This window comes from Gracilinanus agilis, chromosome 1 (assembly GCF_016433145.1).
Source record: "Gracilinanus agilis isolate LMUSP501 chromosome 1, AgileGrace, whole genome shotgun sequence".
In the NCBI taxonomy this organism is placed as follows: domain Eukaryota; kingdom Metazoa; phylum Chordata; class Mammalia; order Didelphimorphia; family Didelphidae; genus Gracilinanus; species Gracilinanus agilis.
Window position 1 is genome coordinate 87,958,140 of NC_058130.1, and position 24,863 is coordinate 87,983,002.

Genomic DNA, 24,863 nt, shown 5'->3' on the forward strand with positions numbered 1-24,863 from the left:
AATTGACAAAGGCTTTTGCATTAGACACACACACACACATTTCTGGGTTTTTTTTTTTTTTTGGTTCAGTGAAAATGGTGATAATTCTTTTTTACCTTGAATAATGTCTCTTTCTCAAGAGCCCAAAGGGCTTCATTTATATATTCATCCTCCTATGGAAAAGTAGAAAAAGTAGGTCAAGTCTTTTATTCCCCATAGGATGAAGTGGAATGTTGGGAGGGTAACCCCAAAGGATTTTTACTTTTTTTGTTCTTTCAGCTGCTTCCCATTTTCATGCAGCTTGGATCACGGGAGCTGATGATGTTCTATATTGACTTGAAAAGGACAAATGATGTATTGCTCACCTTTGAGGCTCTGAAGGTAAATTTTAGAATATAAAGGGAACTGGTTAGATAAAGTCTGTTGGCATATTTAGCATTTCTTCAGGCAACATGCACACTAAACCTTCATTGTATATAGGCTGCAAAAACATCTTGAATGGCTTTAGCATAAGTATAACAGAAATTGGTAAAGATTGAATACCTATCAGACAAAAGGAATGATTGCCTTTATTAGTACTTTGACTTTGGATATTGAATTTATTGTTTCAATGCTTTCCTTGCATGTGATAGGCAATAAATTGTATGTTCAATGAATGTCTTCTCGATGAATCATCAGTTCCTTAAAAGTAGGAATCATTTCTTTTTATTTCCCATATTGCTTATTTTAAAACTCTTACTCTCTGTTTTAGAATCATTATTGAGTATCAGTTCTAAGGCAGAGGAGCAGGAACGGCTAATTAAGTGACTTGTCCAGGGTCATACAGTGAGGGATTGCCTGAGGTCTTAGGCCTGAGTTGCCCCTCCTATGGTATTTAGTAGTCTTTTAAACATTATTTAACATAAGAAGCAGCAAAATTTAAGAATGCCTCAAAAGTCCAAGCCATCATCCAGTACATTTAAAAAAAAAGTATTTAAAGGGGGACAGTTAGTTGCTTCAGTAGATTGAGAGCCAGGCCTAGAGGTGGGACCCAAGTTCAAATCTAGCTTCAGACACTTCCTAGCTATGTGACCTTGGACAAGTCACTTAACCCTCATTGCCTAGTTCTTATTGCTCTTCTGCCTTGGAACTAATGCATAATGTTGATTCTAAGATGGAAGGTCAGGGTTGCTTTTAAAGAAAATGTACACACACACACACACACACACACACACACACACACACACACAGAGAGATATGGCAAGGAAATCAGATAATAGTATGAAATTTTTTATTTCAAAATAATTTAAGAACATTTTTGTACCAGTTGACTTTCTTGGTCCTTCTCATTAGAGATTACCTGCCTTCTTGATAACTTAGAAGATCAGTTCTTTAGGAGCAGGAATTATTGCCCTTTGTCTTTGTAACTCCATTGCTAATTGTTGAATTGAGTCATTTCTCTCTTACATTGAATCAGATTGGTTAGAAACCTAAAAGTAAAAACCTAATCAAGATTAGAAAAGAAACTAGAGACATTGCTTGCTCACCTTGGGGTATCTTTAGTTATTGACAGAGTAGAAATGAAAGAACACACACACCCATAGCTTGTTATCCACTACATTTCTTTTTAAGTAATTTTGTCAGTCAAAAAGTAGGGCTATTCAGATAAGATTTAGAACACTATACTAGGCACTGTGGGGAAAGAAAGAAATGAAGGGAAAAAGAAAAAATGTTTTTAACAAGTTAATGAGCTAAGAGTAAAATTAACTCGATAAATATTCTATGTCTACCATATATATGCGAGGAAGGAACTGGGTTAGACCCTAGAGGTACAAAGATAAAATATGACAACCCCTGCCTGTATGGAGTTTACATTCTGCTAGGGAAGAGATGATTTTTGACACAGATAAGTATGATGTAACACAGAATATGATGAGGCATAGTAAAGATCAAAATCAGATGCTCTGGAAATACTTTAGGAAGGGAAGAAAATGCTTTTAATTATATCAGGGAATGTTGCCTAGAAGGGATGGCTCCTGACTGTGGTCCCTAAAGGAATGTCAAAGGAAAACTGAGGAAGGGAGATGCCTGGGTTAATTACAGTCATGGTTCTCTAAGGGATGGGTTGCCACAGTATCCTCCATTCCCAGTTACAGTTGATTGAATGCTAGTTTTGGCTTGGTATCAGGAAGATCACACTAACAGCTCTTCCGCAGTTGTCGGAATTCCAGTGCCAGGGTTCTGGACACCTGACTGCCCAGCTGCCCTTCTTTGTTGCTACCTTTTGTTCTTAGTGTGCCATGATCACTTAAGGCATAGAAAACCATGCTGTGAGCAAAATATAGAAATTGCTGGCCTAGAGGCAGGAGATCATTATCATAACTGAAGAGAATCCTTGATGTTTTGTCCTGTGCCTTTTATCATTCTTTCATTCCACATTGCCCTGTGAGACAGGTGGTACTAGGGTGCTGTTATCCTCATTCTATACATGAAAAAAACTAAAGTTTAGAGACATTAAATCATTTCCCTATAGTTACACAAGAAGTTAAGGATCAGAGAACAGAGGTAGGATTCCCACCCAGCTCCAACTGACTTGGTCTACTTTGTTTGTTCACCATAAAATAAACTGTCCATAATGTCATGTTCAGGAAACAGCTAGTAGTAGTTTGACTAGAATATTGAAGTGTGGTCAAAACCAGATGGGCTACCCTTGAGCTGGAATATTCTCCTGACAGAAGCCTCTTAGACATATGCTCCAGAGACTTTGGAAATGGGAAGCCTTCCCAAGAGAAACCTTGCTTTATAGTTCTTCAACTATACTTCGTGCACAAGGCTTTAGGAGGGAGGCCAGTTGCCTTCATTTTTGGCTAAAGTTCATAGCTACATCCTTGAATGTCACTGCTTCCTGGTACTTGGTGCTCAGAAACACAGGGGCCATTCTTCTTGCTTTTTTCCCCTTTTGGAGGAAACATATAGAGCACCAAAGAAGGCAAGCCTAGGAGGAAGGACAGTTAGATGAGGGAGTATAGGTGAGCACAAATAGTCTGCCTGAGAAAAAATGACACACAGGGCTTTTTGATGTACATGGTAAAGAATTTACTTATGTAAGAACCCTTTGGAAGTTGTGCAATAAATCGGCCAGTTTGTCAGAAACAAACCTGAACCTCAAAAGTCTATCGTAACTAAGGATGTAGTTGTGAAACTGCTAACTCAGCTTCATAGAGCTGCTTATTTTACCCTTAAACTCTAAAGATATTCACTTAAACTCATGTAACTTAAGAGTCAACTGTCAATTCTACTCCAATTTCCAGGATTAATAACAAAATAGGACTTTATTTTTTCAAAGTGTTTTCACAGGTTCTTTATTTAGTCCTTGCAATGACTCCTTAAAACAATTATGAGAAACATAGTTATCCTTATTTTACAGATTGATTAAATGACTGCCTTTGATAAAATAAGTAGTTTTTGACAAACACAGCTGGGCCTAGAACCCAATTCTCTTCAGTGGTAATATAGTATAACTAACAGAAAGGGCACTGAACTAAGATTCAGTGTTCATAATTGGATATGTGACTCAAACATCCTTAATGATGAGGATAAGTATGGGATTCATTTGTGATTTTGTAATTTGTTTGCTATTTAGAAAACCTAAGCCTAGAAGTTAGGAAAATGAGGGTAACATAAAGGAACTGTAAGAAACAGGCTGTTCCTTTGTACATTGTATTTGTTAAAAGTGTAGTAGTATTCATCGTTAAATACAAGCATTCTCTTGGTTCAAGAATTACTGATTATTTTGTATGTGGTGACTTGAAGCTAAGTAGATGTGATGACATGGGGAACAGCTGTGAGAAGCATGCTCTTTAGTGTATCCAGAGTAGTCCTTTTCAAGTTAATTATAGACCAGAAGTTGGAGTTGTTTTGTCACCCCTTCTTTCTCACCTGATGGAGGACATTTTGCTGGAGTGATGCTATTTTTTTTTAAGCCCCTTTCATCTTGGAGTCAATACTGTTTATTGGTTCCAAGGCAGAAGAGTGATAAGGTCTAGGCAATGGGGGGGAGTCAAGTGACTTGCCTAGGGTCACACAGCTAGGAAGTGTCGGAGGCCAAATTTGAACCTAGGACTTCCTGTCTCTAGGCCTGGCTCTCAATACACTGAGCCACCCAGCTGCCCCCATGAGGCAGTGATGGTATTTTTGAGGTGGAATCTAGTTGGAAATGGACTTAATAAGTTTTTTTTTTTTTATTTAGAGGGTAAGAAAAATAAAAACTGTTACAAACATGCATAGTCAAGCAAAAGGAATTTCTGCACTGGCTATGTTAAAAAATATATCTCATTCTATATATAATCTGATCTATACAGTCTATACTCTGCATGTTTCATGGGTCTTCTGGAACTGTGGTTGGTTATTGTGTTGATCACATTTCTCAAGTCTTTCAAACTTTTATGTTTACAATATTGTTGTTATTGTGTAGAGTAGCATTGGTGAACCTTTTAGAGATTGAGTGCCCAAACTACACTCTTAAACTGCCTATGAGTCCCCTACATTACCCCAGACAGTAAAGGGAGGAAGTACTTGAATTGAGTGATTGGACAGGGTGGTGGGGCATGTGAAAACCGTCCTTAGGTGCAGTGGAGAGGGGGAATGGAGCAGCCCCCTCTGGTATGCGGGGGCATACATTCCATGGGTTCGCCAACACAGTTGTATTCTCCTGGTTTGGCTTGTTTCATTCACCATTATTTCATACAGGTCTTCCCAGATTTCTCTGAACCTGTTATCTTCATCATTACTTATAGCTCAGTAATATTCCATCACATTCATATACCATAATTTGTTCTAGCCATTCTCACTCTAATTGAGGCAACTCGTTCCATTTTTAGATAGGAAGAAAGTTCTTTAAAGAGAACCTCTGTCACTCTAACTTTTATCTATCTGTTGGTTATAGTTTTACCTTCTGGAGCATGAACTCATTTTAACTTTTAGTTTGACACTTTAAAAAAAACAGAGCTCATTGGAAAGTTTACAATGTAGTGTCTTTGGTCTATTTATGTTTTCCTTCTCTCCTCTTCCCCAGTGGCGTCAGTTTTCATTTTTGAATGTCTTCCATCCTTACATTTAAAAATCTTAGATGATGTGGTCATGTTCAACTTTTGTCTTAGTTTCCACTGTGGTTGGAAGATGCAGAATATGCTTGATATCAGGAGACTGAAGCAGGAAATTGGCTTGAATATGATGTATTCCCTTCTTCAGTTTTTAAGAAGGGGTTTGAGCTGTCTTATCTAGGTTGTTTGAATCTTTTTTAGGGAGCCACCAAGAGGTAATGGGAAGGATATTAGATGTAGAATTAAAGGTCAGGGTTCTAGTTATGTTCTGGTTAATTGCAGCCTCTGTAATTACAGGTGGTTCAGTGGAGAGAATATTGGACCTAGAGTCAGGAATCGAGTTCAAATCCAGTCCCAGACATTAACTAGTTGTGTGATGCTGGACAAATCACTAAACCTCTGTCTGTCTCAATTCCTTCATCTGTAAAATGATGAAAATAATTGCCCCTACCTCCTAGGCTTGTTATGAATATAAATTGAGATAATAGTTAAGTTCTTTGCAAACCTTAAAGTGCTCTATGATGGTTATTATTTTTGTTAAAATCTGCCTTTCTGGGCCTCATTTCTCTCCTCTGTACAATGGAGTTGGTCCAAATGACCCCAATGTCCCTTCCAGCCCTAAATCTAATCTGTGATCTAGCATAGGGTTATGGACATGATATATGTTGAATTAAATGGAAGACTTTTCTACCATTGCTGTTTGAAACAGAAATAATTAAATTCTTGGGTTTTCCCCTTTAGATAGATACCTTAAATAAAAAAAAAAATGGCAGTTTCAGGTTTTCTATCTCTGAGTAGGCACATAGTTTGTAGCCTGTGTGCTTTTGCCTGATTCTTAATATCCTAATTTTATTAAGTTTATCAAATCTGGCATTTGGATCAAATATCATTTAGCTCAAGATCTAATTTTGGAAAAGATGTGAGATTGAAAGGTATAGTATATAAGATATGTGGTCTCTGAAGTAGATTCTTATTAGCAGTAAGTGTATACGTAGTATTTGATATCTGATATAAATTCTTATTTTTAAGTTTATCTTAACATTCTAGTATAGCAAAGGACAGTAGCTTTATTGTTATTATTTATTATTTAGCAACTATTATTATAGTTGCTAAAGAAGTGGCAAAGATAGGTAAGGTTTGAATATATATTATTTATTATATAAAATGACAAGAATGGGAACACTACTAGACGACTCTTTTAAGCCTTTGCTTTACAAGACAATAAAATAGTTGAATAATAATATCTTATAATTCTATAACCTTTTTAATTTTTAGTACATGTTATTTCATTCTCATAATAACCTGTGGAGTTAATTGGTCTGGGAGAAAAATACAATATTTTGCTTACTTTTCTATTTAGGAGAGGAAATTAGAATCATCCTACTCAAAGTTGTTTATGGAAAATGAGAACTTGAGTATTAAGTGGCCTGCTTTGTTGGTTTTTTTTTTTTTTAAACCCTTACCTTCCGTCTTGGAAGAAGAGTAGTAAGGTAGGCAATGGAGGTCAAGTGACTTGCCCAGGGTCACACAGCTGGGAAGTGTCTGAGGTCACATTTGAGCCTCGGACCTCCCATCTCTAGCCCTGGCTCTCAATCCACTGAGTTACCCAGCTGCCCCCTTTGTTGGTATTTTTTTGAAAAGCCTTATTTTGGTTTCACTTGTCCCATGCTAATCCTTGCCCTTTTTCTTCCAGCACTTGGCATCACTTCTACTCCACAACAAGTTTGCCACAGAGTTTGTTGCACATGGAGGAGTACAAAAGTTATTGGAAATCCCTCGTCCTTCTATGGCTGCTACTGGTGTGTCCATGTGTTTATATTATCTATCTTATAACCAGGATGCTATGGAACGAGTAAGTACAGTGCTCTCAAATATATTGTGATAATTCTGGGGGGCAGATTTTTTTCAGTGTACAGGCACACTGTAAATAACTATATTTAATAAATGTAGAGAATGTAATTGAAGGGAATTAGATGATAGCAAAAGAAGCTAGGGGCCTGAATACCTGATATTCCAAAATTTTTTGAAAGGGTTTTTATTAATGAGAGTATTTGGTCAGGCTTAAATGCTTATAAATATACATTTGCATCAATAATTAAGAGATGTTTGAAACTAGGAAAAAATATAGACTTCTTGGGGGGAGGGGTCAAGAATTTTGGGGTCTAGGCCAAGTGCCTTCTGTTGCATTAACACTGTTCTCTCCATTTCTCTGAGTACTTTCTTTCAAGTATTTGTCTATTGTATTTTCTGTATTCTTTTTTTCAGCTGTCTAATTTTTTTTGGTAATGTACTGTCTTTATTTTTTATTTTTTAGAAAAATTTTCCATGGTTACATGATTCATGTTCTTACTTTCCCCTTCATCCCCCCAATCCCTGCCCCCCCACCCCCACCCCCATAGCTGCTGCACATTTCCACTGGATTTAACATGTATTGTCGATTAAGACCTATTTCCATATTATTGATAGTTGCATTGGTTTGGTCGTTTTGAGTCTACGTTCCCAATCATGTCTGTATCAACCCATGTGTTCTGTATTAGTTCTTAACAGTCCTGTCCTATATGGATGAATTTATTTTAGGATGAAGAGGATGATGTATAGTTCCTAGGTGGTTGGTTTTGAAGACATTTGAAACAATTTTCTTGTTTCTCAGGATAAAAGAACTTTTATTATGGTATTGTAATAGGTTTTGTCTTGAAAACTTTATTTTGTCTTCTAGTTAAGCAAAGCAATCTGGGTATATACAACATACTAAAATTTTAAAGTATATTATTTTTAGTGTTTTTAGGCAATTTTCTGACCCTATGAGTTTTTCCTTTTTAGTTCTATAGTTTTAGTTTTTCTAGTGAAGTAGAGCTGCTTAATTACAGGCTTTTGATACTTTGTAACTTCATGAGATTTTATACAGATTTGTCAGCAACATGGTGAAAAGTTATTAATTTGCAGACTCCTTTCTTACTGTCTAATTGATGTAAGGAAGAAGAAAATTATAGCTATTTGTACAGTACTTTAACATCTGCAAAGCATATTACATCTTATCTGATTTCATTCTCTCAATCGAAGGTGCTGTTTGAGGGAGGTGCTTTTATCTATCTTTCCATTTTATAGATGAAGAACCTGAGGCTCAGAGATGTTAAGAGTCTTGCTGAGGGTCACATTACTAGTAAGCGTCTGAGGTGAAATTTAAACCAAGATCTTCCTGACTCTAATTCCTATGCTCTCTCCATGTGCCATGCAGTCTCCTTCGCTCATAAAAACTTATTTAATCCATAATGTTTTTGCCATATAAAATTCCAATAGTATCATAGCCTCTCAACATATATTTCTTCTGCAAAATTGCATTCAGAAGTTCCATTTTGAAATGCTAATATTGCATCTCTTTCATCGCAGCCATGGTGGTAGAAGTAAGTTTTCACTCAGCCCCAAGCCATTAGAAGTGTCAGCTTAGCCTTGAGTGAAGATTCCAGCAGAGTTGGGGCAAAGAGTGAGAATGTAACTGTGAGTGGCTGGGAAAGTTAGGAGTTCCAAGTGAGCATTCTGAGAATGGAGTATAGGATAGGTGTTAAGAAGATGAGCCAGTGGGCTTGGGTGATGAGTATTATAATAGATGATTAAATGGGACCTTTGGTTATGTCTCTTTCCCTTTGTAACAGTATGGTGAAGGCAACATGATAAGGCAGGGAAGAGATTTGAGGGTCCACTTGGTTGGGTTAGACTCCATTTTAATTTATGTTTTAGGATATGAGACTCCTTGCTTGATTAAGTCCAACTTTATAATAAGTCTAACAATTTTACTTGACAGATTTTTCTCATTTGTTTTGTCTTTGTATCACCACATCTCTTTTCTTGGCAGGTCTGCATGCATCCCCATAATGTTCTGTCAGATGTAGTGAACTACACCTTGTGGCTAATGGAGTGTTCCCATGCATCAGGATGCTGCCATGCTACCATGTTTTTCTCTATTTGCTTCTCTTTTCGTGCGGTCTTGGAACTCTTTGACCGGCATGATGGTCTTCGTCGCCTGGTCAACTTGGTGAGATTTCATGCATTTGTTTTAGAACTTAGTGGAAAATTTCTTTAAATTACATAGTTTCATTTGCACACAGAAGGGAGCCCTATTTTTTGGCACTGAGTCCGACCGACAGTACCCTCCTGAGGGAAGAAGATTGTCTCTTTTTCATTCAGGATGATTTATGATGTTTCAGTTTTGCCTGTAGAGGCCTATTCCTTCATGTACATGATAGCCTGATGTTTCTTATCCCTAAAATTAGTGAATACACTTTTATTGCAAGGCATGAGTGTGCACACGCATATGTTTGTGTGTGTATATTTTATTTATAAGCCTGAGTGAGGGATTAAGAAGAATTAAGGGGTAGGTAAAGGTTTTTATAGCATCATAGAAAAATCTTCAAGGAATGGCCTATTCATTTATAAACATTTGGCTGTGTTCATCATTAAGTATGTAAGCTTTCCTGAATCAGGCTTTAATTGTTATGCAAGTGGTGACTGGGTAGATCTCTATGATGATGTATAACTTTGGTGGATCTATGATTTCATTGGTTTGGGTATTCCTCTACCCATTTTATACTGCTACTGCCACTTATCATAATCCTCTCATTCTTTGTGATTCATATCCATCTCCTTTCATGAATTGTCTATAAAAGAGCTTTCCATTTTGTTAAAAGCCTTGTCATAGGTATTATATATATATATATATATATATATATATATATATATATATATATATATATGGAGAGAGAGAGAGAGAGAGAGAGAGATGGATAGATTTTAAACCTTTACTTTTAGTAACAGCTGTAAAACAAAATGATACAGAATGATAAGTGTGTGGCAAATAGTGTTTAGTGACTTACCCAGTGTCACATAGCTAGAAAGCATCTGAGGTCAGATTTGAACCCAGGTCCTCCCCACTAAAGGCCTGGTGCTCTATACATTAGGCTACCTAGTTAGCTGTTTTTGTTTTTTTTTAACATTTTTTAACACCATTATTCTTTCTCACATTCATGGTATATTATTGGCCCACCTCCTTTTCCATCATCCACATTCTTGATGCTTGTATTTGATAACATTTCTTTCTTGCATTTCATTAATGGTGCTGTGTTGTAACCTGTTTGTACACACCATGCACCCCTCTGTTTCTCTTTTTGTTTCCTAGTTTTGATTCTTCTAAGATCATGGTGTTATTTATTCATAGTCCTATAGCACCAGTGTGTGAATCTTGGTGTTGAGGTAGTGTTAGAAGGGAAAATATGTTCTCTCTTCTCAAAATGAATTACTGTTTCTCAATTTAACTTTGATATTTCTAAAAGATCCCATTGTTTTGTGCCTATAAAGAGAACAACTTTAGTAGTCTCACCTTTTTGAGTATAATATTTTGCGTCTATGATAATTACTGATGTTTAGGATGCTAACATATTGAGCTTTTATATTGAAAGTCTACTTACCAAGAAGTTGAAGTTTTCCTCTCCTACATTTTTTTTTTTTATTTTTCTGTTGCCTTATTTTGTTTGCTTTTTATGTATTCATAGATCAGTACCCTAGAAATTCTAAACTTGGAAGATCAGGGTGCTCTTCTGAGTGATGATGAAATATTTGCCAGCCGCCAAACTGGGAAGCATACCTGCATGGCACTTCGCAGGTACTTTGAAGCCCACCTGGCCATTAAATTAGAACAGGTGAAGCAGTCGCTTCAGAGGACAGAAGGTGGTATTCTTGTCCATCCACAGCCACCATATAAGGTGAGCAAGGAGTGGGAAGGTCATAGTTCACATTTTCTTTTTACAGTGCATCATGGATATGAGATACACACTTGATTCAGTGGAATACTCATAATATGAGTTTTTGATTAGGCCTGCTTTGTGTATAGTTACATACCAGTTTAAAAAAAATATGTGTGTGTGTGTGTGTGTGAATAATAGAGACTCGCTTTTCTCACAGATGTGAGTTTTCTTTCCCTTTTAAATCAGAAGTAAAAGGTTAATTAAGGTGTGTGTAATATAGAACTTTCTTTTTAAGAATTATATTAAATATATTATGTTGCTATAGTAGGTACCAGCTGAGGCCTTGGAAAAAATCTGAGAAGCTTGGAAGCTACTCTACATGTTTTTGTTATAGATAAAGCCATTTCAACATATATTAAAAATTTCAAATTAAAATGGAGATAAAAGTGTTGTTTTTTTGGTTTAGTTGTAATCCGAGAAACCTGTGCTTTCAGATGTAAAATATGGACAAAGAATTTATGAAATTTTTTTACTAGCCTTTTCAACCTCAAACCTTATTCTATAGATATTTCATAAATGTCTGTTTAAGAATTTTTTCCAAACAAAACACATTTCTAGTTCCCCAAATTAAAGTGGTATTAGTTAGAATTAATTATTTCCAATAAGTATCTACACATTTATGGGAAAGCATGAAGATATAATGGAAAAAAAAGCACCTCGTCTAGGTTCTATTCCCGTATCTTGCCAATTCACTCAGTGATGGAACCCGGACAAGTTATTTAATCTGTATGAGTTCATTCACTTATCTATAAAAGAGAGAAGTTAATAATGCCTATTGTTTTAATCTACCTTATTTGTTTTTTTGAGTATTAAATGAGACAGTATACATGAAAGTGCTTTGTAAATAGTCAAGCATTGTGCAAATGAAATGTCAGTTATTTATTTACCATGGATTTTTAAAAATCTTTTTAATCTTGCCTTCTGCTTTAAAATCAATACATAATATTCAAAGATTATGAGAAGATAATATAATTCTTAATGACATGATCTGCTTTTTCTGCATGTAGGCATGTTCTTATACTCATGAGCAGATTGTGGAGATGATGGAGTTTCTCATAGAGTATGGACCAGCTCAGTTATACTGGGAACCAGCTGAAGTCTTCCTCAAACTTTCTTGTGTGCAACTCATGTTGCAGCTTATCTCCATTGCCTGCAACTGGAAAACCTACTATGCAAGGTTTGGCTAGAGAATTACTCCCAAAGTTAGATTTATCTTCTTAAAGATCTATTATTTTTTGGGCCAGGCTTTTAAAAGAAGACATGAAATAAAATGATATTAAGGACCTGTGTGCTGCCCCCACTCTTCCCTATCTCATTGAATTAAAATACTTTCCTATCTTCTTTAAAAATACTTTATTTAGGGGGCAGCTGGGTAGCTCAGTGGATTGAGAACCAGGCCTAGAGACGGGAGGTCCTAGGTTCAAATCCAGCCTCAGACACTTCCCAGCTGTGTGACCCTGGGCAAGTCACTTGACCCCCATTGCCTACCCTTACCAATCTTCCACCTATAAGTCAATACACAGAAGTTAAGGGTTTAAAATTAAAAAAAAAAATACTTTATTTTGCACAAATAGAATACTGCGTTTAAGTTTGCTTTTCACCTATAAGGAAAGCTATAATCAAGCAGAATGAGGTCTAGAAAAGGGCATTTCCTGATGAAGGAAATAGGGGATTCTTGCAGAAAATCATGAAAAGAAAGTTCTTTTTGGAAAGATTATGGCTAAGCAGAAAAGATCAAAATTCAGTTATAGAATTTATTTTAGGAGTATGAACATGGACTTTCGTTTGTCAGAACATTAGAACTTAATATTCAGAGTAGATTCCATATCTTAGTTTCTTAGAAGGGTGCCTTTAATCAATAATCAATCAATAAACATTTATTAAATTCACCGGATAGGTGTTAGGCTCTGTTCTAAGTGCTGAGGATACAAAGGGGCTCAGTCTTAATATCTATTGTAGCAAATAGTCTTGAGACTTGTTATCTCAAAAGTGGGATTAAGAAAGGTATAGATAAAGTCCTGACTGATAGACTTTTTAGATTTTAAGAGAAGCTAAGGATATTTGGATCATATTCCTAACCTCTTGAGTCATCATTTAACCACGGTTTTAAGAATCAACTGTCAGAGACTTATCACAATCCAGCATAACATTTCTATATTCTTTTGGCTGTGTCATACATGCCATTTTGCCAAGCTCCTTTGTCTGTTCTTTTAGGAATGATACTGTACGCTATGCATTAGATGTCCTGGCTATTCTCACTGTGGTACCAAAAATCCAGCTGCAATTAGCTGAATCAGTGGATGTGTTAGATGAAGCTGGATCCATTGTCTCTACAGTAGGTAAGTTGAATCTGTCTTTTATCAGTTAATCAATAAGCATTTACTAAGTGTGCCAGACACTGTGCTCAGCCCTGAAGATTGAGGACAAAAATGAAATGACCTCAGTTCTCTAGGAACTTGTATTCAGGTAGGATTGTGGGGGTGAGGAGAGAAAACACACATTTATAAATTAAAAAATAAATACAAGATAGAATAAGGAGGACATAAACATTGGGAGCATTAGGAAAAGCTTCATATAGAAGGTAGCATTTGAGCCAAGGTTATAGAAGGTGGTAATGGATTTCAGGAGGGTAGAGATCAGGAGAGAGAGCATTCCTGGCATGAGGGATTTGCTAGTGCAAAGGCCCAGAGAGAGGGCTTAAGTTTTTTTCTCTGGCTGTTGATGCCCTGTTTGCTGTTCTGATTTAAATTTCATAACTCTGTACTTAATTAGAAGGTGTTGGTGGGTTCTGTGCTCTGCGGTTTGTACGTGACATACAATGTCGACAAGCTGCAGAAGTATCATATGGCTGAATTGATGTTCCCATAGCAATAGAATGGTGTTCTTAGGGTGTACACCAGGTATTATGCTCCATTCCCTTTTTTTGGCCATACATGTTCTCTGTCATGTCACTTTTCTTTTTGAGACTCTTTGAGTATAGGAAGAGTTAAAGAAACTTTTTGATACATATGAAATTACATGGAAACTTTTAAGAATTTTGCAGTCTTCTTTTGAGATGTGTTGCAGAGTTAGGGCCTCTGACATCAGGGTTATTTATATTCTTTATGTGATGGGGCTGCTACTCACTAATGTAGCTAGCAAATCATTTCTCATGTGAATTTAATTTTACTCAGCTATGAATTCAAGCTAGCAGTACTTGTTCTGCCCTCTTTCCAAGAGCTAAGTGCTTTGGAAACTTAAAAAAGACAGAAAATATGAGTTGCATATAGAGTCCTTTGTTTCTAAACACCATCGAATATTACTCCTAAAGTGAGTGGCTATGCCCTCACTCTCTTTAATTAGGCTGGATAGACTGAATCCACAGCTGTAATTTCTACAGCAAAGAAGTTTTGTGATTTGAAAATTGAAGATGCTTTCTACAAAATACTAAAAACAAAAGTAACACAACTCCCAGTTCTTATTTTTCATTTTCCTCTGAATCTTAACATGAACATCAATTTGAAATATTGGGGAGAAAAGGCTAAAAAAATGTTGATCTTGTCTGAACAGGTATCAGCATCATCCTGGGAGTGGCTGAGGGTGAGTTCTTTATCCACGATGCTGAAATTCAGAAATCAGCTCTTCAGATCATTATCAATTGTGTGTGTGGCCCAGATAATCGAATCTCTAGTATTGGCAAGTTCATCTCTGGAACCCCAAGGCGGAAGTTGCCTCAGCCTCCAAAAAGAAATGAGCATACTCTGGCCAAGATGTGGAATGTGGTTCAGTCCAACAATGGCATTAAGGTGCTGTTGTCACTGTTGTCCATCAAGATGCCCATCACTGATGCAGACCAGATCAGAGCACTAGCATGTAAAGCCCTGGTTGGACTTTCCCGCAGTAGTACTGTTCGGCAGATCATCAGCAAGCTGCCTCTCTTCAGTAGCTGCCAGATCCAGCAGCTGATGAAGGAGCCTGTCTTGCAGGACAAGCGCAGTGACCATGTCAAGTTCTGCAAATATGCTGCTGAGTTGATTGAGCGTGTATCAGGAAAGCCCCTCCTTATTGGTACTGATGTCTCTCTTGCACGGCTGCAGAAAGCAGATGTGGTAGCCCAGTCTAGAATCTCCTTTCCAGAGAAAGAATTGCTTCTCTTAATCCGAAACCATCTCATCTCCAAAGGGCTGGGAGAGACTGCAACAGTCCTTACCAGAGAGGCTGATCTACCCATGACTGCTGCATCTCATTCCTCTGCCTTCACACCTGTCACAGCTGCTGCTTCCCCTGTCTCTCTGCCTCGTACCCCTCGCATTGCCAATGGCATTGCAGCCAGACTAAACAGCCATGCCAATGTAGCCTCCCCGGCCTCTTCTGTCCACTCTCAGTCACGGCCTCCACAGGGTCCACTTGCCCTGCCTGGCCCGTCTTATGCAGGCAGCTCTCCTTTGATTGGCAGGATCAGTTTTATCAGGGAGAGGCCATCGCCTTGCAATGGCAGGAAAATCAGAGTGTTACGGCAGAAATCGGACCATGGCGCCTACAGCCAAAGTCCAGCCATAAAAAAGCAGTTGGACAGGCATCTTCCTTCCCCTCCCACGCTGGACAGTATCATCACAGAATACCTTAGGGAGCAGCATGCTCGCTGCAAGAACCCAGTTGCCACCTGTCCCCCTTTTTCTCTTTTTACCCCTCACCAGTGTCCTGAGCCAAAACAAAGGCGGCAAGCGCCAACAAACTTTACCTCGAGGCTAACCCGCAGAGCAGCCTTTCCGAAGTATGGAGGGGTAGATGGTGGGTGCTTTGATAGGCACCTTATCTTCAGCAGGTAAGGAAATGCTTTTAACCTTTTAGGGAAAGGGTTTTAACTGTTAAACATCTGGCAACAGAAGCCTAGATTTGTAAACCTAAGTAGTCTTTTGTTACTAGCTAAGTCATTATCTGTGAGACCAAGCTATGATTGTAATTCTAGGCTCCTTGTGTTGTTGTAGGCATTATAGACATACTAACTTTTGCCATGTTAGGACTTAGGGCTATAGGCTACTCTAGAACCTAATGAGCTACCCTAAACTAAGCCTTCCCAACTTGTTTCTATCTTGGCTCAAGTTGTTTTTATTCTTTCCCATAAGATTGGCATAAAAATGCTGGAATCATTTTTAAAATTCAGAAAGAGCTAATGATATAAGTTACCCGTTTTTACTTTAATCTGAAAATGAAAAGGGGAGCTGTTTCTCCCCTTTACCACTTAAAATGAAAATTTTAAATGAAATCAAACCAGTTTTTGGTCATTATAAAATTTAAAGAACTACTGAGAAGCAGTTGTGACTATACCACCCCTATGCCACTAACTAATCTCTCAGTTCCTCTCTTTTTAACACAGTTTGTTCCAATTTTCTTTTCCTTAGTTGGAGCCTTTTGATTTATTGTGGCTAATGATCTCTGTGTCTTTTTTTTAGGTTCCGTCCCATTTCAGTGTTTCGGGAAGCAAATGAGGATGAAAGTGGTTTTACCTGCTGTGCATTCTCAGCCCGAGAGAGGTTTCTAATGCTTGGCACGTGTACAGGGCAGCTGAAACTTTACAATGTTTTCAGTGGGCAGGAAGAGGCTAGTTATAACTGTCATAACTCTGCCATCACACATCTCGAACCATCTAGGGTAAGGAACTTTTCTGAGGTTGCCAAAAGCCTCTGCCAAGGCCTGATCTTTCTTTATTTTCCTCTCCTTGTGGAAGCCATGTAAGTAAACTCTATTAGGTGTACATTAGGTACGGAGTAGGGATTGGACTTGTGATTTTGTTTGCATAGGGAATTCCTATATAAGGAAACTCCTGCCAACTTTTATGTCTCAGAGTTATCTAGAACATTGAGAGAGTAAGCGTCTTGAACAGAATCACAAAGCTAGTATGTATAAAAGCAGGGTCTTGAATCTTCAAGTCCTCTGGATTATGAGCCAGCTTTCTGGTCAGTATGCCTTGGTGCCTTAGTGCTTTATATAGATAGTAAGATTTTTTGGTTCCCCAGCAAAGTTCCATTCAAATGGGATCTTAAAATGTTATTACTAACACAAAGGAAGGGGACTTTCACATCTTTGAGTCTGCCTTAAATAAATATTTCTAAAATTGGACAAGTTCTTACAAAGTGCCTAGAACAACTTATTTTTTTGTTGTTGGCCATTTGGGGATGGGGGAAAATAGAAGCAGAAAACTGAAGAATGTGACATTAAAGGAAATGGAGTGAGTTTTGAAATTTTTTCTTTAGTGTGGAATTTTTTTTCTGGAATGTTTTTAATGTCATTATTATGTTAGTGACTCCGCCGCATGTTGCAAAGTTAGAACTGTGTAATATTGTCTCAAAAAGTTCAGTTATGTCTTTCTAAGATCCTATTGTCAGAATAGAGTTATATTGTGCAGCTTATCTGTTTCTGGGTCACATAGGAGTTTCTTTCTTCTCTGTTGCTTTATACAAGTAGGTCAGAAATTTTTTTCATAAATACATTTTTTGTATGTTAGTAGTAAATGGAATATATCCTTGTTGGTAATGATGTATATAAAACATTTTGCAAACTAAAGTGCTTTGTAAAAGTCAGTTGTTAACTAGGTATAAAGATGTTATTGTTACTTAACTCAGACCTCCTCCTCTCTTTTAGGATGGATCTTTGTTGTTAACATCTGCCACTTGGAGCCAGCCTCTTTCTGCACTCTGGGGGATGAAATCAGTGTTTGATATGAAGTGAGTACACTTTTTGTCGATCTGGTTTCTGTGTCTTTAAAGGGGTTATTAGGAAAAGAAGAATATTGGTTGTTAGCTACTTCTGAATAAACTTTAATCCCCTAAATTTTTAGCTTGATGGATAAAGAAGAAAACTTACTCTCTTCTTTCATTCCAGAACTGTTTTTTCTCAGATTGAACCTACCATTGCAATGTTTAATGCAGCGTGGTGTAGTGGAGAGAGCGCTGGACTTGGAGTTAGGAGAGACCTGGGTTCAAATCCCACCTTTTGACACTTACTTTCTGTTTGACCATAGGCAAGTCACTTAGCCACCCCGAGCTTCAGTCTCCTGAACTATAAAATGGCAATAGTAATATTTATAATACCTATATCACATGATTGTTGTAGGGTTTCAAAAGAATTAATGGATATAAAACATTTTGCAAATCTTAAAATGTTCCTTAACTGTTAAACACTCTTATTACTCAGTAGCATTCCTTTGGTCCCTCTCTTCCCCTTCCCATCCCAGTAAGCGGGATATGAGACCCGTCACACTTGTTTACCATGTGACCTTTATTAACACATGGCAGTTGGCTGTCTTTCTGCCTCTGCATGTGGGTACTTTGGAACTTGAATAAAAGGACTAGGGGCCTGCTAATTATTTTGATGGTAAATTCCCTTCTCTTATGGGCTGAAGCCTCTTAGCACTTTTATCTTGCTTGGACAAATTAAGGTAGGACTTTTTTGTCAGATTTTTTTCCTTTGAATGTTTTGGTTTTATCTCTGGGAGTTTGAATTTTAATTCAGGAGGTTTAATTGTGTTGGAAGTTGGGGATTAACTTGATACATTTTTTAAACTTAACCACTGCAAAGATCAGATTCCAGGGAGTATGATATATTTGCTACCTATTACTTGCCTGCAGGCATTCCTTCACAGAAGACCACTACGTAGAGTTCAGCAAGCACTCACAAGATAGGGTCATTGGCACAAAAGGGGACATTGCCCATGTAAGTACCTTTGATTTCATAACTTTAAAGCTGATGATGTACTTCTGTTCACATAAGATGCTTTTGCCTGGAAGACTATATACTTAGGCTATGGTCCTAAATATGTCTACGACAATAGTTCGAGGCTCTATATGAAAAACTTAAAAACTGAGAATCTGAGATTTTCAAAGAAATAGGTTTCTGGGGAGTTTGCTTTTGGGGGGCTATTTTTGCTTTTGTTTTGTTCCCAGTTCTTAGCACAGTGCCTGGCAAGATAGTAAGTGCTTAATAAATGTTTATTAATTGGTTATGTAGGTTAAATATCTTGGCATTTAAGCTGCTGTGAGTATTTGGACACTTTGCTTGACTAATTGAAGTTCTGTGTTGTGGATAAATGTGTTGGAATATTTCATTGAAAATCTTATCCTACCCAGCCCCTTCTCCCCTCCACTCCCCAAAGAAAGAGAGAGAACCCCTCCCCTCCTTACAGAGTGAATAATCACCAGATAGATCATTATACATTGACTTAGAAAAGAGAAACTTGTCATTTTCCCACTTATGCTGAACACATTGTCCTTTTCCCACGATGGTGATAGGAAAAGAGGATTTCTTCCTACTCATCTTTAGAGAGGCTTTACTTTTCTCATTTTTCTTCTGGGAAAAGGGATTCCATTGAAAATGCTGCTTTTAGAATTTTAGCAGAAATATAGATTGGTTTCTCATTAGGCAAATTGGGAGAATTGGGACTTCCAGAAACTTGTCAGAAATGAGAAGTCAGGAAGAATTGGGTTTGCAAAACTTTTTGTTATAATTTGTTAACTAACACATGAATCTGATATATCTTCCTCACTCCTCTTTTTTTTCTCCAAAGATTTATGACATTCAGACTGGCAACAAGCTGTTGACTCTCTTTAACCCAGATCTTGCCAACAACTACAAGAGGAATTGTGCCACGTTTAATCCTACAGATGATTTAGTCTTAAATGATGGAGTTCTCTGGGATGTTCGTTCTGCGCAGGCCATACATAAGTTTGACAAGTTCAACATGAACATCAGTGGTGTTTTCCATCCTAATGGACTAGAAGTCATAATTAATACTGAAATTGTATCCTTCACCCTTACTAGAACACCCTGAATCATTTAAAGTTAAGATCTGGATATTTTGCAAAAAATTAGAAAGAGAATTCCATTTGTTGTTGGTTTTTTTTTTTTTTAACTAAAATCTATTTAGTAGAGTTTTATCCCTTGTACCATCTCATAGGCTAAGCAGGCAGTGTATTAAAGATCTGGAAGTGAAAAATCTAGTCAGTTGTTCAGTGTTTTTTGGAAATACATATGGTTATTTTGTGTAGTCTGGCAAAACTTGTCTAACTCTTTTTTCTATTGCCATACAGATTTGTAAGTAGCTAAGAGATCTGCCTTTCAAAGAAAATTCTGATTTAGTAGTATGGTTAATTTTAAAGAAAAACATTTTTTTCCCCCAATAGCCTACCTTTTGGTTAACTTACTAAAGCTGTATTATGCATAAAAAATGTTAAAAAAAAACTTTGTAGATAGCTAGCTACCAGTTATATTGGCAGGCTGTAAGACATAATCTGAGCTGGGCAGGTATTGTTTTCATTAAAAAACAAAACATCTTCATCTTTATTGGCTAAGCATTTGCTGAACTCTTTATAAGAAACAAAAAATTCAGCATGTAAAGCATCTTTTAAAACTTTTGACTGAGAAATTCATGACTGATGTTAATGTTACATGTACACAAATTCTCCTGTTGTTTTGAGGTGGTCTTGAGTATTCAGAGAACTTTGAGAGATTTTTAGTGATAACTAATTACACAGGTGATTATATTTTTGCTATATTCCTGGGAATAATGACCAAACTCTTAAAAATTGTTAATTTATTTAGTTTCTGTGAAGTTTTATTTCTAGTATATTAAATGTTTTACTTAACAGATTAGAGAGAAAGTCCTCCATCTGAAGGGAATTTTTTTGTAGTTCTAATGTATAAGAAAGTAGATTGGAACATCTTCCTCTAATTCAGGTCATAATTTATATGGCATTGCTTAATATTATAAAGTGGCTCTTGGTTTCACCTTCTTCCTCTTGTTTCTAGCTTTTCCATGTATTCTAATAACAATGTTCTGGTGGGAGGAAGCTGAGAGCCTTTACTCATTAGAGTCAACTCTTAGAAACTAAGCAAGTTGGTTATTTAGGTTCTCTGTTGTCTTTCAACATGGGTCTAGGAATAAATTTAAGGAAAAAATTTTTTGGGCTCTTCCTTCACTGCTGTTCTTTCAGTGGGACCTTCGAACTTTCCATTTGCTGCACACAGTCCCAGCTTTGGATCAGTGTCGTGTAGTTTTCAACTATACGGGTACAGTGATGTATGGAGGTAATGAATATAACCTTTCTATTATTCTTCTGTCTTTCTGTCCAGCTCCTAACCTGCCATAGTACTATATAGTTCTGCTCTTGGAATATTTCTTCCCCATGTCCTGGAAAGTATTTGGAAATTCTTGGATTAATAAAAGTAATTTCAAGAGTAAAAATTGCAAATAATTTAAAAAAATACTGATTTAGGGTATTTGGCTCAAAAGCTATTAAATCTAAATTATGTGTGATAGTGTTGTAAACTCTATTGGAAACTATTCTCCAGTCTCCATGACTTCTTTACATTCAGTAAAAACTACCAGATTTTCATAGTTCACTTGATGTTAGACTATTACTTGTACTGCTTAAAACATTTCAGCAGGGGGAAGTAGATGAGTGAAGGAAGAAAATGTTGTTTAAAGATAAACCTGTGGAACCACCAGAAGAATGTGTCCAGAAAGTTATAACCAGATATTGTGGAAATTCACCAAACCCCTGGGTTTTAATAAGACAACATTTTTTATGCCTATGATTAAATATAAATATCTGGTGGTGGGGATTTTCTCTTCTTTTAAACTAGCTATGCTACAGGCAGATGATGAAGATGACTTAATGGAAGAGAGGATGAAAAGCCCCTTTGGATCATCTTTCAGAACATTCAATGCAACAGATTATAAACCTATAGGTAAGCATGACAAATTATGGTCATCAGGGCATGCATGTTCTGTCAGAGAATGTGTATTCCTAATGTGAATTTTTCTTTTTTTTCCTTGGGAAGAGTTTTGTACTTACCTCTTTCTGGAGAGAAAAACATACGTGCGCACGCGCACGCACACGCACGCGCGCACACACACACACACACTTTGTTTTTGCATTTATTTTCTTTTCCTATGAAAAAAATGACTCACAAAAGGAGACTTGCTATGTTTGTTCCTGCTTTTCTGTTTTAGAAATTTGTAGTAAGGGGAGTTAAGAAAGGGATATGAAAAATGGAGCCAAATAAGATTTCCAAAAGTATCTCAAATTCTTTAAAAGCAAAAGAAATCAATAACAAAATCCCCTGAGTTTTTCCATATTCTATTTTCTAGCTACCATTGATGTGAAACGAAATATTTTTGACCTGTGCACTGACACCAAGGACTGTTACCTTGCTGTTATTGAGGTAAAGGATGCTTAGAGGAATATAGATTTTCTGAAGTAAAATTTATTCAGATCATTTTTAGTTAATTCTTTTGTCCTACATTTATATCAGGCTTAGCCTTTAGTTAGGATTATAATGGGTAATATTTGAAAAAAGTGTATTACCAATTGTCTATTTTTGTTATCAGATATCTTGAGTGATCCTTCTATACCTATTTCCAGGGGTGGGAGGTGAGGGAGTGCTGTGTCTGAAATATTCAGTAAAGGAGAAATGTAGCACAGTTTTCTCATTGTAACTTAGACAATATATTCATGGTTGTTATCTTTACCAAATCGTCAGTATTATAGTATGAAAGCATAGAAGAACCATGTATGTGTGTTTGTGTATAATTGTGATAGCACTTAAGCCTTCTTGTACTGCTTTTCCCTCCCTCTCTGTGCTCTAGGTATAATATAACATTTGCAGTCTGCTTAACAACATTTATTATTGCAAGAATCACTTATTTTGATTGACACAGGGAGGTAATTGAAGGAAATAGGTCAAAGCTGAAACAGATCCCTAATTCTACGGTGCACTGACTTCATATTTTGTGGGGTGGATTTTAGAATCAAGGCAGTATGGATGCCCTGAACATGGACACAGTATGCAGGTTGTATGAGGTGGGCAGGCAGCGCCTGGCAGAAGATGAAGATGAGGAAGAGGATCAGGTGAGTGGATTTTATTGGAATTTCTTTATTGTGGGAGCCATTATTTTATTGTTAAAAATTGCTTCATAATGATGGTAGTGTTCCTTCTTGGAGGTCTCATCCAGTCTGCACTAAATTATGTTATAGACTATCATCACTTTTTAGTTTGAATGAAGCTAATCATGACTACTGTGAAACCTTAGCCACTAATCAGAGACACCACTTTTAAATTCACATAGCTTAATTTGTACATAGAAGTGGTGTCTAATAAAACTCAGATTTTCTTACATTGATTCTCCATGAGCAACTGTCTAGTTGGTACAGTTTCTGGATTATTTATATACAAATAATGTTAGGTGAATAGTATTTGTTATCTTGTGTTGGGGAAAAATAATGAAAATTGCTCAGAAAAGACGTGGTATAGAAATGTTATGACTCAATTGACTATCTGTATTTTAATGCATTTTCTCACTATTATAATGTGTAACCTTTTTAATTGAAGTAGTAGCTAGTATAGAGAATACTTTGATGTTTTGGGGAATTAATGAAATATTTCTTTTATATGGGAAGGTGTTTCTGAACTTTTAATCTTGGAGTCATTTTTGACTTCTTTCTAAATCCTTCCTACCCCATCCAGCCTACTCAGTTGCCAAAGTCCTATCAATTATCTCTCTTTGGAATCTCTTTTATTTGTTGTGTCTTAGCCTTTTCACTTCCTCTTCTGCCAGCATGAATCAGGTCTATGTTACCTTGCACTTGAACTGCTTTTATAGCGTCCTTAATAGGTGTCCCTGCCTCTGATTTCTTCTCTTCAGTATGTCCTTCACATGGTTGCTAAAATACTTGTCTTAATGCATAAATTTATGTCATTCCATAATTTAAAAAAAAGAAGGAAAAAAAACCTTCAAAATTTTTTCAGTGACCGCACAGTCCTTACAGGATAAAATATGGATTTCATACATTGGGCACTTGAGATCCTCCACAACCTCCAGCCTTCCTTTCCATTTTATTTCATATACTCTACTAGATCAACCAAATTGGATTACAAACTTTTCCATCTCATCCTACTGGGTCCCGCCTCTGCATTCTCACAGTCCATCTCTCATACTGGAATGGACTCCCCCATATCTTTATCTGTTGAAGTCCTTCACTTCTTTTAAGACCATATTCACAAAGCCTTCTCTGATTCTTCCATTTGAAGTTCAGATTTTTCCCTTCCTCAAATTTTTCATAACATTTTGTCTGAAACTTCTCATTTTACATTTATCACATTTTACCTCCTGCCATTCTTATTTCAGATACCTTATTGGAGTATAAGCTTCTTGAGGGTAGACTTTGTAATTTTGGCATTTTTAGCACAAAGCATAGGGTGATTTGATATATATATATATATATATATATATATATATATATATATATATAGTATATATCATACACTTAGATGGTGAATTTAATTTTTGGATTAGGAATTGTCTTGGTAGTATTTTTAGGGGAACAGGCTTGCCTGTGGAATGTTTGGGTATATGTTTTGTAGATATATCTCTTGGCAATGTGTACTTTGGTTTCTCATGATTGAGAGTTTTATCATTTTTTTTTTCTGCAGCTGTGCTCATAGATCACATTCTCTTTGCAGAAAAAACATTTTCTATGCCACATTATTGTACTTTAGCTTCCCAAGAAGTAGTATATTTCTGGAGGGGAAATAGAAAGTTTGAGAACCAGTTATCTGTTGAAGATTTTGACCTATTGGCATTTGAGATGAGAATTCCCTTGTTGCAAGTTTAAAAGCAGGTGAGGTAAACATTTTGGCCAATTTGAGGTTCATTTTCTATTTATTGTGGAGTCATCTGCCCTTTCCTTTCCCATCCTATTCTCTCTCTCCCTGTCCATCATGCATCTATCTATTTATCTGTCTAACTGTTCATCTATCTATCTTATCTACCCATTCATCCATCTATCTATCATTATGTTTTGCCTCACATAGTGCCTGCCATATGTAGTAAATTAATAAATGCATATTGAACTAAATTTAGATTTTGCACCATTTTTCCCTTTGTTTGTTTTAGATGGGCACAAAAAAAAGGCATAGAATAGAGGAAAGATGACACAAGATTACCAACATAGAATTAGAAGGGACTCCC

General features: G+C 36.7%; 1 protein-coding gene across 1 annotated transcript in view; it reads left to right on the forward strand.

The window, feature by feature from the left end:
- Nucleotides 1-24,863, forward strand: part of DCAF1 (DDB1 and CUL4 associated factor 1) — a 91,856-nt gene that overhangs the window by 49,056 nt on the left and 17,937 nt on the right. The window contains exons 8-22 of the mRNA XM_044675836.1: nucleotides 259-360; nucleotides 6,754-6,912; nucleotides 8,911-9,090; nucleotides 10,604-10,813; nucleotides 11,863-12,032; nucleotides 13,070-13,194; nucleotides 14,405-15,659; nucleotides 16,288-16,486; nucleotides 17,477-17,559; nucleotides 18,463-18,547; nucleotides 19,398-19,631; nucleotides 20,824-20,917; nucleotides 21,476-21,580; nucleotides 21,984-22,057; nucleotides 22,642-22,743. Coding sequence (XP_044531771.1) covers nucleotides 259-360; nucleotides 6,754-6,912; nucleotides 8,911-9,090; nucleotides 10,604-10,813; nucleotides 11,863-12,032; nucleotides 13,070-13,194; nucleotides 14,405-15,659; nucleotides 16,288-16,486; nucleotides 17,477-17,559; nucleotides 18,463-18,547; nucleotides 19,398-19,631; nucleotides 20,824-20,917; nucleotides 21,476-21,580; nucleotides 21,984-22,057; nucleotides 22,642-22,743 — 3,177 coding nt within the window. The remainder of the gene's footprint in view (nucleotides 1-258; nucleotides 361-6,753; nucleotides 6,913-8,910; nucleotides 9,091-10,603; nucleotides 10,814-11,862; nucleotides 12,033-13,069; nucleotides 13,195-14,404; nucleotides 15,660-16,287; nucleotides 16,487-17,476; nucleotides 17,560-18,462; nucleotides 18,548-19,397; nucleotides 19,632-20,823; nucleotides 20,918-21,475; nucleotides 21,581-21,983; nucleotides 22,058-22,641; nucleotides 22,744-24,863) is intronic.